Source organism: Scyliorhinus torazame, chromosome 6 (genome assembly GCF_047496885.1).
Source record: "Scyliorhinus torazame isolate Kashiwa2021f chromosome 6, sScyTor2.1, whole genome shotgun sequence".
NCBI lineage: Eukaryota > Metazoa > Chordata > Chondrichthyes > Carcharhiniformes > Scyliorhinidae > Scyliorhinus > Scyliorhinus torazame.
This window is the reverse complement of record NC_092712.1, coordinates 38,849,588-38,863,137: the sequence shown is the minus strand read 5'-3', so window position 1 is coordinate 38,863,137 and position 13,550 is coordinate 38,849,588. Positions and strand designations below refer to the sequence as shown.

General features: G+C 47.5%; 1 protein-coding gene across 3 annotated transcripts in view; it reads left to right on the top strand.

Annotated features, from left to right (window-relative positions):
* The window catches only part of LOC140424757 (sodium channel protein type 1 subunit alpha-like), a 702,944-nt gene that overhangs the window by 385,107 nt on the left and 304,287 nt on the right, over positions 1-13,550 (top strand). For all 3 annotated transcript variants that reach the window (XM_072508138.1, XM_072508136.1, XM_072508137.1), the window contains one exon: positions 10,247-10,310. In XM_072508138.1, the coding sequence (XP_072364239.1) occupies positions 10,247-10,310 (64 nt within the window). The remainder of the gene's footprint in view (positions 1-10,246; positions 10,311-13,550) is intronic.

Genomic DNA, 13,550 nt, shown 5'->3' with positions numbered 1-13,550 from the left:
AGTATTGTCATTGAGGATGGCATGGTAGTACTATCACTGAGGATGCCATGGTAGTATTGACATTGAGATTGGCATGGTAGTATTATCACTGAGGATGGCATGGCAGTATTGTCATTGAGGATGGCATGGTAGAATTGTCACTGAGGATGTCATGGTAGTATTATCACTGAGGATGCCATGGTAGTATTGTCATTGAGGAGGGCATGGTAGTATTGTCACTGAGGATGTCATGGAAGTATTATCACTGAGGATGCCATGGCAGTATTGTCATAGAGGATGGCATGGTAGAATTGTCACTGGGGATGGCATGGTAGAATTGTCATTGGGGGTGGCATGGTAGAATTGTCATTGAGGATGGCATGGTATAATTGTCACTGGGGATGGCATGGTAGTATTGTCACTGAGGATGCCATGGTAGTATTGTCATTGAGGATGGCATGGTAGTATTGCCACTGAGGATGGCATGGCAGTATTGTCATTGAGGATGGCATGGTAGTATTGTCATTGAGGATGGCATGGTAGTATTGTCACTGAGGATGTCATGGTGGCATTGTCATTGAGGATGGCATGGTAGTATTGTCACCGAGGATGGCATGGCAGTATTGTCACTGAGGATGGCAAGGCAGTATTGTCATTGAGGATGGCATGGTAGAATTGTCACTGGGGATGGCATGGTAGAATTGTCACTGGGGGTGGCATGGTAGAATTGTTATTGAGGATGGCATGGTAGAATTGTCACTGGGGATGGCATGGTAGAATTGTCACTGAGGATGGCATGGTAGAATTGTCACTGAGATGGCATGGTAGTATTGTCACTGAGGATGGCATGGTAGTATTGTCACTGAGGATGCCATGGCAGTATTGTCATTGAGGATGGCATGGCAGTATTGTCACTGAGGATGCCATGGCAGTATTGTCATTGAGGATGGCATGGTAGAATTGTCACTGAGGATGCCATGGCAGTATTGTCACTGAGGATGCCATGGCATTATTGTCATTGAGGATGGCATGGTAGTATTGTCACTGAGGATGTCATGGTGGTATTGTCACTGGTGATGGCATGGTAGTATTGCCACTGAGGATGCCATGGCAGTATTGTCATTGAGGATGTCATGGTGGTATTGTCATTGAGGATGCCATGGTAGTATTGTCACTGGTGATGGCATGGTCGTATTGTCACTGAGGATGGCATGGTAGTATTGCCATTGAGGATGGCATGGCAGTATTGTCATTGAGGATGCCATGGCAGTATTGTCATTGAGGATGGCATGGTAGTATTGTCACTGTGGATGGCATGGTAGAATTGTCACTGGGGTGGCATGGTAGAATTGTCATTGAGGATGGCATGGTAGAATTGTCACTGGGGATGGCATGGTAGTATTGTCACTGAGGATGTCATGGTAGTATTGTCACTGAGGATGCCATGGCAGTATTGTCATTGAGGATGGTATGGTAGAATTGTCACTGGGGATGGCATGGTAGAATTGTCACTGGGGTGGCATGGTAGAATTGTCATTGAGGATGGCATGGTAGAATTGTCACTGGGGATGGCATGGTAGTATTGTCACTGAGGATGTCATGGTAGTATTGTCACTGGGGATGGCATGGTAGAATTGTCATTGAGGATGGCATGGTAGAATTGTCACTGGGGATGGCATGGTAGTATTGTCACTGAGGATGTCATGGTAGTATTGTCACTGAGGATGGCATGGCAGTATTGTCATTGAGGATGGCATGGTAGAATTGTCACTGGGGATGGCATGGTAGAATTGTCACTGGGGTGGCATGGTAGAATTGTCATTGAGGATGGCATGGTAGAATTGTCACTGGGGATGGCATGGTAGTATTGTCACTGAGGATGTCATGGTAGTATTGTCACTGAGGATGCCATGGCAGTATTGTCATTGAGGATGGCATGGTAGTATTGTCATTGAGGATGGCATGGCAGTATTGTCACTGAGGATGGCATGGTGGTATTGTCACTGAGGATGGCATGGCAATATTGTCACTGAGGATGTCATGGTAGTATTATCACTGAGGATGGCATGGCAGTATTGTCATTGAGGATGGCATGGTAGAATTGTCATTGAGGATGACATGGTAGTATTGTCACTGAGGATGTCATGGTAGTATTGTCACTGAGGATGCCATGGCAGTATTGTCATTGAGGATGGCATGGTCGTATTGTCACTGAGGATGTCATGGTAGTATTGTCACTGAGGATGCCATGGCAGTATTGTCATTGAGGATGGCATGGTAGAATTGTCACTGGGGATGGCACGGTAGTATTATCACTGAGGATGCCATGGCAGTATTGTCATTGAGGATGGCATGGTAGAATTGTCACTGGGGATGGCACGGTAGTATTGTCACTGAGGATGTCATGGTGGTATTGTTATTGAGGATGGCATGGCAGTATTGTCACTGAGGATGTTATGGTGGTATTGTCATTGAGGATGGCATGGTAGTATTGTCATTGAGGATGGCATGGTAGTATTGTCACTGAGGATGTCATGGTAGTATTGTCACTGAGGATGTCTTGGTGGTATTGTCATTGAGGATAGCATGGTAGTATTGTCACTGAGGATGGCATGGCAGTATTGTCATTGAGGATGGCATGGTAGAATTGTCACTGGGGATGGCACGGTAGTATTGTCACTGAGGATGTCATGGTGGTATTGTTATTGAGGATGGCATGGTAGTATTGTCACTGAGGATGTTATGGTGGTATTGTCATTGAGGATGGCATGGTAGTATTTTCACTGAGGATGGCATGGCAGTATTGTCATTGAGGATGGCATGGTAGTATTGTCACTGAGGATGCCACGGCAGTAAAGTCACTGGGGATGGCATGGTAGTATTGTCACTGAGGATGGCATGGTAGTATTATCACTGAGGATGTCATGGTAGTATAGTCACTGGGGATGGCATGGTAGTATTGTCACTGAGGATGGCATGGCAGTATTGTCACTGAGGATGGCAAGGCAGTATTTTCATTGAGGATGGCATAGTAGAATTGTCACTGGGGATGGCATGATAGTATTGTCACTGGGGATGGCATGGTAGTATTGTCACTGTGGATGGCATGGTAGAATTGTCACTGGGGATGGCATGGTAGTATTATCACTGAGGATGGCATGGCAGTATTGTCATTGAGGATGGCATGGCATTATTGTCACTGGGGATGGCATGGTAGTATTGTCACTGAGGATGGCATGGTAGAATTGTCACTGGGGATGGCATGGTAGTATTATCACTGAGGATGGCATGGTAGTATTGTCACTGAGGATGTCATGGTAGAATTGTCATTGAGGATGTTATGGCGGTATTGTCATTGAGGATGGCATGGTAGTATTGTCACTGAGGATGTCATGGTGGTATTGTCACTGGAGGTGGCAATGTAGAATTGTCATTGAGGATGGCATGGTAGAATTGTCACTGGGGATGGCATGGTAGTATTGTCACTGAGGATGGCATGGTAGAATTGTCACTGGGGATGGCATGGTAGAATTGTCACTGGGGGTGGCATGGTAGAATTGTCATTGAGGATGGCATGGTAGAATTGTCACTGGGGATGGCATGGTAGAATTGTCACTGGGGATGGCATGGTAGTATTGTCACTGAGGATGCCATGGCAGTACTGTCATTGAGGATGGCATGGTAGTATTGCCACTGAGGATGCCATGGCATTATTGTCATTGAGGATGGCATGGTAGAATTGTCACTGAGAATGGCATGGCAGTATTGTCATTAAGGATGGCATGGCATTATTGTCACTGAGGATGGCATGGTAGTATTGTTATTGAGGATGGCATGGCAGTATTGTCATTGAGGATGGCATGGCATTATTGTCACTGAGGATGGCGTGGTAGTATTGTTATTGAGGATGGCATGGCAGTATTCTCAGTGAGGATGGCATGGCAGTATTGTCATTGAGGATGGCATGGCAGTATTGTCACTGAGGATGGCGTGGTAGTATTGTTATTGAGGATGGCATGGCATTATTGTCATTGATGATGGCATGGCAGTATTGTCATTGAGGATGGCATGGCATTATTGTCACTGAGGATGGCATGGCAGTATTGTCATTGAGGATGACGTGGTACTATTGTCACTAGACTAGTATCCAGAGACCCAGGTTAACACTCTGGGGACATGGGTTCAAATCGCGTCACTGTAGATGGTAAAATTTGAATTAAGAAAAAACCTGGAACTATAAGTCTAATGATGACGATGAACTCATTGTCCATTGTTGGAAAAACACATCAGGTTCACCAATGACCTTTAGGGATGGATATCTGCCATCCTTACCTGGTCTGGCCTACATGTGGGGCAGGATTCTCCGCAATCGGCGCGATGTCCGCCGACGGCGCCAAAAACGGCGCGAATCAGTCCGGCATCGCGCCGCCCCAAAGGTGCGGAATTCTCCACATCTTGACCGGCTGAGCCCTCACCTTGAGGGGCTAGGCCCGCGCCGGACTGATTTCCGCCCCGCCAGCTGGCGGGAATGGCCTTTGGTGCCCCGCCAGCTGGCGCGGAAATGACTTTGCCATGCGGCGCATGCGCGGGAACATCAGCGGCCGCTCACGGCATCCCCGCGCATGCGCAGTGGAGGGGGGTCTCTTCTGCCTCCGCCATAGTGGAGACCATGGCGAAGGCGGAAGGAAAAGTGTGCCCCCCCAGCACAGGCCCACCCGCGGATCGGTGGGCCCCGATCGCGGGCCAGGCCACCGTGGGGGCACCCCCCGGGGCCAGATCGCTCCCCCAGGACCCCGGAGCCTGCCCACGCCGCCTTGTCCCACCGGTAAGAGAGGTGGTTTGATTCTCGCCGGCGGGACAGGCATTCCAGCAGCGGGACTTCGGCCCATCGCGGGCCGGAGAATCGCCGGGGGGGGGGGGGCCCGCCAACCGACGCGGCGTGATTCCCACCCCTGCCAAATATCCGGTGCCGGGGAATTCGGCAACCGGTGGGGGCGGGATTCACACCAGCCCCTGGCGATTCTCCGACCCGGCGGGGGTCGGAGAATCCCGCCTGTGATTCCAGATCCACAGCAATGTGGTTGAGTCTTAATTGCCTCCTCAAAAGCACGTAGGGATGGCCAATAAATATAGTGCCGTTCAGCCCATTGAGTCTGCGCTAGCCCTTAGAGCACCCTACTTAAGCCCATGCCTCCTCCCTATCCCCATAACCCAGTAACACTCCCTAACCTTTTGGACACTAAGGAGCAATTTAGCATGGCCATCCACCTAACGTGCACATCTTTGGACTGTGGGAGAAAACCAGAGCACCTGGAGGAAACCCACGCAGACACGGGGAGAAAGTGCAAACTCCACACAGTAAATTTGCAGATGACACTAAAGTCGGTGGAGTTGTGGACAGTGCGGAAGGATGTTACAAGTTACAGAGGGACATAGATAAGCTGCAGCGCTGAGTTTAATGCAAAAAAGTGTGAGGTGATTCATTTTGGAAGGAATAACAGGAAGACCGAGTACTGGGCTAATGGTAAGATTCTTGGCAGTGTGGATGAGCAGAGAAATCCATGTACATAGATCCCTGAAAGTTGCCACCCAGGTTGAGAGGGTTGTTAAGAAGGCGTACGGTGTGTTAGCTTTTATTGGTAGAGGGATTGAGTTTCAGAACCATGAGGTCATGTTGCAGCTGTACAAAACTCTGGTGCGGCCGCATTTGGAGTATTGCGTGCAATTCTGGTCGCCGCATTATAGGAAGGATGTGGAAGCACTGGAAAGGGTGCAGAGGAGGTTTACCAGAATGTTGCCTGGTATGGAGGGAAGATCTTATGAGGAAAGGCTGAGAGACTTGAGGCTGTTTTCGTTAGAGAGAAGAAGGTTAAGAGGTGACTTAATTGAGGCATACAAGATGATCAGAGGATTGGATAGGGTGGACAGTGAGAGCCTTTTTCCTCAGATGGTGATGTCTAGCACGAGGGACATAGCTTTAAATTGAGGGGAGATAGATATAGGACAGATGTCAGAGGTAGGTTCTTTACTCAGAGAGTAGTAAGGGTGTGGAATGCCCTAACTGCAACAGTAGTGGACTCGCCAACACTAAGGACATTCAAATGGTCATTGGATAGACATATGGACGATAAGGGAATAATGTAGGTGGGCTTTAGAGTGGTTTCACAGGTCGGCACACATCGAGGGCCGAAGGGCCTGTACTGCGCTGTAATGTTCTATGTTCAATGTTCCTCAGGTGATTCACCTGATGAAGGAGTAGTGCTCCGAAAGCTAGTGATTCCAAACAAACCCGTTGGACTTTAACCTGGTGTTGTAAGACTTCTTACTGTGCCCACCCCAGTTCAATGCCCCCATCCCCACATCATGGTCACACAGACAGTCACCTGAGGTTGCAATTGAACCCGGGTCCCTGGAGCTGTGAGGCAGCAGTGCTAGCCACTGTGCCACCATGCCGCCCAATGAAACCTCCTGAACACTCCAGGTGGGTTTGTGACCCTGATAGGGCTCCGAAGATCAGTGGCATCAATAATGGGAGTCTTGACTCGCTACAGAAGACATTTAACCACATTACCAGCACCTATAGAATTATAGCATTTTGGAGCAATGGGATCTTTGCCAACTTCATTGAAATGTCAAGTGTTGTAACGGTGAAGAATTTGCATTTCCTGCCAAGGTTAGAATTTTCCAAATGTTGCAAAGGTCACTTACCCAGAAAATGGCCTGGGAAGGTGGAAGGTGCTGAGATAGCCCCAACCCTCCTAATCTCCCCCATCACCCGACAGGCCCCCAATAAAATCGGCACGGGAAGAATCATTTTTTACATCCAGCTTCCCAGAAAGAGAAAAAAATAATCAAGAGAAATGACCAGTACTGGTCTGAACTGGTTTTGTATATCTTAAAGTGAAACTCCAGTTCAGATAGGTAGTAGTTATTTCCTGAGATTTACTGGGCTGGATTCTCCGTCAGCGGGATCCTCGCTTCGCCGGCAGCGCACTCACGCCCGCGGATTTTCCGACGGCGTGGGGGTGCCCACAATGGGAAACCCCATTGGCCGGCTGGCGGGATGGAGAATCCCGCCCACTATGTTTTCCCTCCTGGCTTAAAGCTGCCTGTAACATGCTCGAGGGGCTGAATGGCCCACCCCGAAGGAAAAGTACCAGCAAACCTGGGATTGAAGGGTACCAGCAAAACATGTTTGAACTGGAGAGTAAATGTTTATATCTGTGCCTGTGCATCTGTATGTTTGTTTATATGTGTGTGTGCTTCTGTGTGTGTCTGTGTTTGCGTGTGTGTGTATGAGAGTGTGTGTGTGTGTATGGATTTGTGTGTTTCTGTCTGTGTGTGTGTGTGAGAGTTTATCTGTGTGTGTGACAGAGTACAACTGTGTGTGTGTATGAAAGTGTATCTGTGTATCTCTGTGTGTTTCTGTCTGTATATGTGTGTGTGTGACGTGTTAGCATCTGTGTCTATTTCTCTGTGTGAAGGAAAAAATAAATAGTTGATCTGGATACAGAGCAGCACTGTGATTAATATTTGAATCCAGTGCAGCACTGTGATTAATATTTGGATCCAGTGCAGCACTGTGATTAATACTTGGATCCAGTGCAGCACTGTGATTAATATTTGGATCCAGTGCAGCACTGTGATTAATATCTGGATCCAGTGCAGCACTGTGATTAATATTTGGATACAGTGCAGCACTGTGATTAATATCTGGATCCAGTGCAGCACTGTGATTAATATTTGGATCCAGTGCAGCACCGTGATTAATATTTGGATCCAGTGCAGCACTGTGATTAATATTTGGATACAGTGCAGCACTGTGATTAATATCTGGATCCAGTGCAACACCGTGATTAATATTTGGGATCCAGTGCAGCACTGTGATTAATATTTGGATCCAGTGCAGCACCATGATTAATATTTGGATCCAATGCAGCACTGATTAATATTTGGATCCAGTGCAGCACTGTGATTAATATTTGGATCCAGTGCAACACCATGATTAATATTTGGGATCCAGTGCAGCACTGTGATTAATATTTGGATCCAGTGCAGCACCATGATTAATATTTGGATCCAATGCAGCACTGTGATTAATATTTGGATCCAGTGCAGCACTGTGATTAATATTTGGATCCAGTGCAGCACTGTGATTAATATTTGGGATCCAGTGCAGCACTGTGATTAATATTTGGGACCCAGTGCAGCACTGTGATTAATATTTGGATCCCGTGCAGCACCGTGATTAATATTTAGATCCAGTGCAGCACTGTGGTTAATATTTGGATCCAGTGCAGCACAGTGATTAATATTTGGATCCAGTGCAGCACCCTGATTAATATTTAGATCCAGTGCCGCACCGTGATTTATATTTGTATCCAGTGCAGCACTGTGATTAATATTTGGATCCAGTGCAGCACTGTGATTAATATTTGGATCCAGTGCCGCACTGTGATTACTAGTCTGACATGTAACAACAGCAATAATGGAAATCATAATAAGCCAGTATTTACTTCAACAAACTTCCCATGTACAGATCATTAAAAAGCAAATTGAATCGCACTGGGTTTTTTTCTTAATATCAGAGGAGCAGTCCACCTTTGCCAAATAGCATTGATTTCAGCTGAATAATTGCAGAAGAATGCGACTTTAATCAGAGCACAAAAATAAATGCACTGATCCACACAGACTGGCAGCAGATGATGCATACACATCCATCAGTAAAGCTGTATGATAAATCAAATGGATTACGGCTTACATTGGAATTTAATCAAAATGCCCCTAATCTGTTTCTATAGCTGATCATGTCTTACATGCTCAACATGGAAAGATATCACAATATTGTGATTCTCCCAATATTGCCAAATACTGTCAATCCTATCAGGATTTTCCTGAATAAAGGCCTCGCGTTCAAGGGCAAAATTCTTAGAGCCTTGTTATCCAGTCCTCTACTGATGACAATGTTGGCATATTTTTATTGAAAAGTTGGAGGGGAGAGTACAGATGGTTTCATATCAGTTCAACACATACAGAAGCCATCAAGGACATAGCTCTGGCTGAGAAAAAAAAAGTGTTGGCAGAATTGTGGTCAAACAACATGCCTTAGGCGCTAATGAAGCAAGTCCCTTGAATACCTCCAGAAGATATTGTGGGAAAGATTGAAGCTAGTTATCATTGAATCTCTTCTGGGTCAATAACGTGACCATATTTCCCCATTACCCTCCTCACTCACATTTTTCTCCAGTAGCTGTTTTGTAATAGCCAGGAGCTCAAGATGGTGGCTGTGTTTGACCTTTGCCTGGGCAGTATATGCTGCCTACCCCTGTGGATATTTAGAGTTATCTATGTAATGTGGGGCTGGGCCAGGAAGAGTGTGGCCTGCTGTCTCTCACAAAGCATGGGCGTTTTGTGTTCATTTCCTGGTGCTAGCCATGTTATAGTGGGATAATAGAGTGGGGGTCAGTTTTGCCCAGTTGGCTGGACTGCTGGTTTGTGATGCGGAGCGAGGACAGCAGCATGGGTTCAATCCCCGTATCGGCTGAGGGTATTCATGAAGGCCCCGCATTCTCAACCTTGCCCCTCACCTGACCCCTCACCACCAGTCAGATCTCCCCCTCAAAGGGGAAAGCAGCCTAGGGTTATCTGGAACTCTGGAAACTTTACTTTACTTAGTGGAGTAATGAATGCCCAAACTCTGGGTTAGTAGTCCACCATTATCAACACTTTAATTGTAGCCACCATATTGATGGTGAGAGCCTCTCTTAAACTGGCAATACGAGAGAATCTTACATAAACTCATTAAGCAACCTTGCTTTAATGTTCAAAACAGCCACTGCTGTTCCAATCTTTGTAGTCGCCTTCAGCCCGACTGCACTCCTAAACCCTGTTTCCCCCTTCACCTGGCCTTTAGTGCATCAGAGATTTTAATGGCTACACCATTGGTGGCTGGGCCGTCCACTGCCCAGGCTGTATAGCCCTGGAATTCCTGACATCCACCTCTCTCTGCTCCTTTTAAGAATTCCTTTAAACCTTCCTCACTGGCGAAGATTTCAACTACTGTCCTATCATGAAATAATGGGGCTCAGTGTCAAATCCTGTCTGACAACACTTCTAGGAAGGGCACGTTTTATGTATGATATTGTTGCTGTCAACGGCTCAAATTTGAGATCTAAAGACAAGCCAAAGGTTGATTTGACATTTTGTGCTCACTGGCAAACAAGTAACATTGTAGACTAATACCATTTTAAATTGTTTTAACATTTAGGCAACCACTATTATGTTGAGGGCAAAAAGGATGCCTTACTCTGTGGAAACAACTCAGATACTGGGTAAGTAGAATGTTGTGGTCATCTATTTATCGGCAAGGCAACATGCAAACTGTAACTGGTCCCAATGTTTCTGTTAACATTCAATTGTTGTATGCGGCCTATTTTCTTTGAGTGCACAGTCCCATTAAGTTCATTTGCTTGGCTGAAGGTAGGCATTATTTATCAAAAAGCAAGGCTAGCACGGTACCGAGACATCTAACATGAGACTTGGTTGATAAGACTTTGTTCAGAATACTGACTGAGGCCTAGGTTGTAGTTGCAGCCCTCTCATTATTTGTTATGTGTTTCTCCAGATCTCTCTCGCTCTCTCAGTAGTAGTTTTTTCTCCTGAAAGGCGCCTGTTTATCTGATCAAGGAAGGGTTGAGCAGACCTCATATGAAATAATTTTCAAAACAGCAGCCGCCCTAGCTAGTGTTGCTATGGTGACGGCAGCTACATTTATCCCTGCAATGTTTATGGCCGACTGAAGGATGGAATAAAATAAACAGATTCTTATCGCGGCCACCTCAGATTGTCTTTGTGTCGAAAAGGATATTTAGTTTCTGGAGTCTTGATTTTTGCATTGGTACTTTTCTGCTTTTTAAAAAGTTTGAATAGATAGTGGGCGGGAATGGGCCGCTGGGAGTACGGATTCTGGCCCCCTACAGGGGGCCAGCACAGCGCTGAAGCGGTTCACGCAGCTCCAGCCTCCCATCCCGGCGTGAACTGTGCGCCGCGGGATCCGCGCATGCGCAGTGGCGTGGCGCCAACCCGCGCATGCGCCGTGGCCTCCCTCAACGTGCCGGCGTGCAGAGTTCCTGCCGGCTGCGACCAGGTGTGGACAGCGCTGGTGGGACTCTGCCTTCTTAGAGCGGCAGCTCGGCCCATCCGGGCCGGAGAATCGGCAGCCAAACGCGCCAGTGCCAATGGCGCCGATTCTCCGCTGCGCGGAGAATTGCGTGCCGGCGTCGGGGTGGCGTTGCGCGGTTGCGGGGATTCTCTGGCGCAGGGCTGGGAGAATCCCGCTCAGAATCTTTCCAAAGCTAGTTGCCCCTTTTGTTGATTTTAAGCCTCCACCTTCATTTAGATCATAGCTGATTTGAACCTCCACTCCATTTAACTGCCTTAGCTCCAAATCCCATTGATGCCGATAAAAATCTGTGACCCCCCAGTCTTGGAAGCTCTCCCACAGCCTTTTGGGAAGAGAGTTTCAGAATTCTCATCACCCTCTGTGTGAAAAACTTCCCCCAAAGACTTAGCTCAAACTTTGTGATTTCCGCCCCTTTGTTCTGGGTTTCTCCTGCCGAGGAAATGGGTTTTCTACCTTGAATCCCTTTAATGGTTCAAATCCCTTCAACGTGATCAGCCCTTAACCCAGCTGGTGCTGCATCGCCCCCTGACCCTTTCACTGGTTGAATCTGCGCAGTGCCCCTTCCATGATGACTGTATAATGGAGCAGTTGCTGGCGCTTTCTGTCACAGTACCTGCCATGGTGTCCGCGAGCCACCTGGATGAAAGAGGTGTACATTCTCACCTGAACATTGGGAAGACCAAACCAAAGGGCTCGATCCGTCGTCGAGTGGCCCAGCAGCCCGGACACACCCATAACCATCATCACAGCTTCCAAAGTCAGATCGGCCTTCCTGAAAGTGAACCTCAGAAGGCGATGTGCCTGGACGGGATCCCTGGTCGTGCACTCAGAGCCGGCCCGGACCAGCTGGCAAATGTGTTTCCGGACATCTTTAACCTGTCCCTACTCCACTCCAAGCTCCCCACCTGCTTCAAGAAGATCACCATCATCGGTGCCAAAGAAGAACCAGGCAACGTGACTCAATGACTACCGTCCGGTGGCCCTGACTTCAGTCGTAATGAAGTGCTTCGAGAGGTTGATCATGAAGCGTATCACCTCCATACTCCCAGGACGCCTAGATCCACTGCAATTTGCATACTGCCGCAACCGGTCCACAGCAGACACAATCTCCCTGGCCCTACACTCATCCCCAGAGCATCTCGATAATAAAGACTCCTACATCAGACTCATATTTATTGACTACAGCTCCGCCTTCAACACTATAATCCCAGCCAAGCTCATATCAAAGCTCCAAAACCTAGGACTTGGCTCCTCACTCTGCAACTGGATCCTCGACTTTCTGACCCACAGACCACAATCAGTAAGAAGAAACAACAACACCTCCTCCACAGTAGTTCTCAATACCGGGGCCCCGCAAGGCTGCATACTTAGCCCCCTACTATACTCCCTGTACACACATGGTGCGGGCAGGCTCCGGGGTCCTGGGGGGGGGGGGGCGCGAGGCAATGAAGCCCCGGGGGGTGCACCCACGGTGGCCTGGCCCGCGATCGGGGCCCACCGATCCTCGGGGGAGCCTGTGCCATGGGGGCACTCTTTTTCTTCCGCCTTCGCACAGCCAATTATCACTCTGTAACAACCCACAGCCAATTATCACACTGTAACATCCCACAGCCAATTATCACATTGTAACATCCCACAGCCGATTATCACACTGTAATATCCCACAGCCAATTATGACACTGTAACATCCCACAGCCAATTATCAAACTGTAACATCCCACGGACAATTATCAAACTGTAACATCCCACAGCCAATTATCACACTGTAACATCCCACAGCCAATTATCACACTGTAATATCCCACAGCCAATTATCACACTGTAATATCCCACAGCCAATTATCACACTGTAACATCCCACAGCCAATTATCACACTGTAATATCCCACAGCCAATTATCACACTGTAACATCTCACAGCCAATTATCACACTGTAACATCCCACAGCCATTAGCACACTGTAACATCCCACAGTCATTAGCACACTGTAACATCCCACAGCCAATTATCACACTGTAACATTCCACAGCCAATTATCACACTGTAACGTCCCACAGCCAATTATCACACTGTAACATCCCACAGACAATTATCACACTGTAACATCCCACAGACAATTATCACACTGTAACATCCCACTGTAACATTCCACAGCCAATTATCACACTGTTACATCCCATGGCCAATTATCACACTGTAACGTCCCACAGCCAATTATCACACTGTAACATCCCACAGACAATTATCACACTGTAATATCCCACAGCCAATTATCACACTGTAACATCTCACAGCCAATTATCCCACTGTAACATCCCACAGCCAATTATCACACTGTAACATTCCACAGCCAATTATCACACTGTAACGTCCCACAGCCAATTATCAC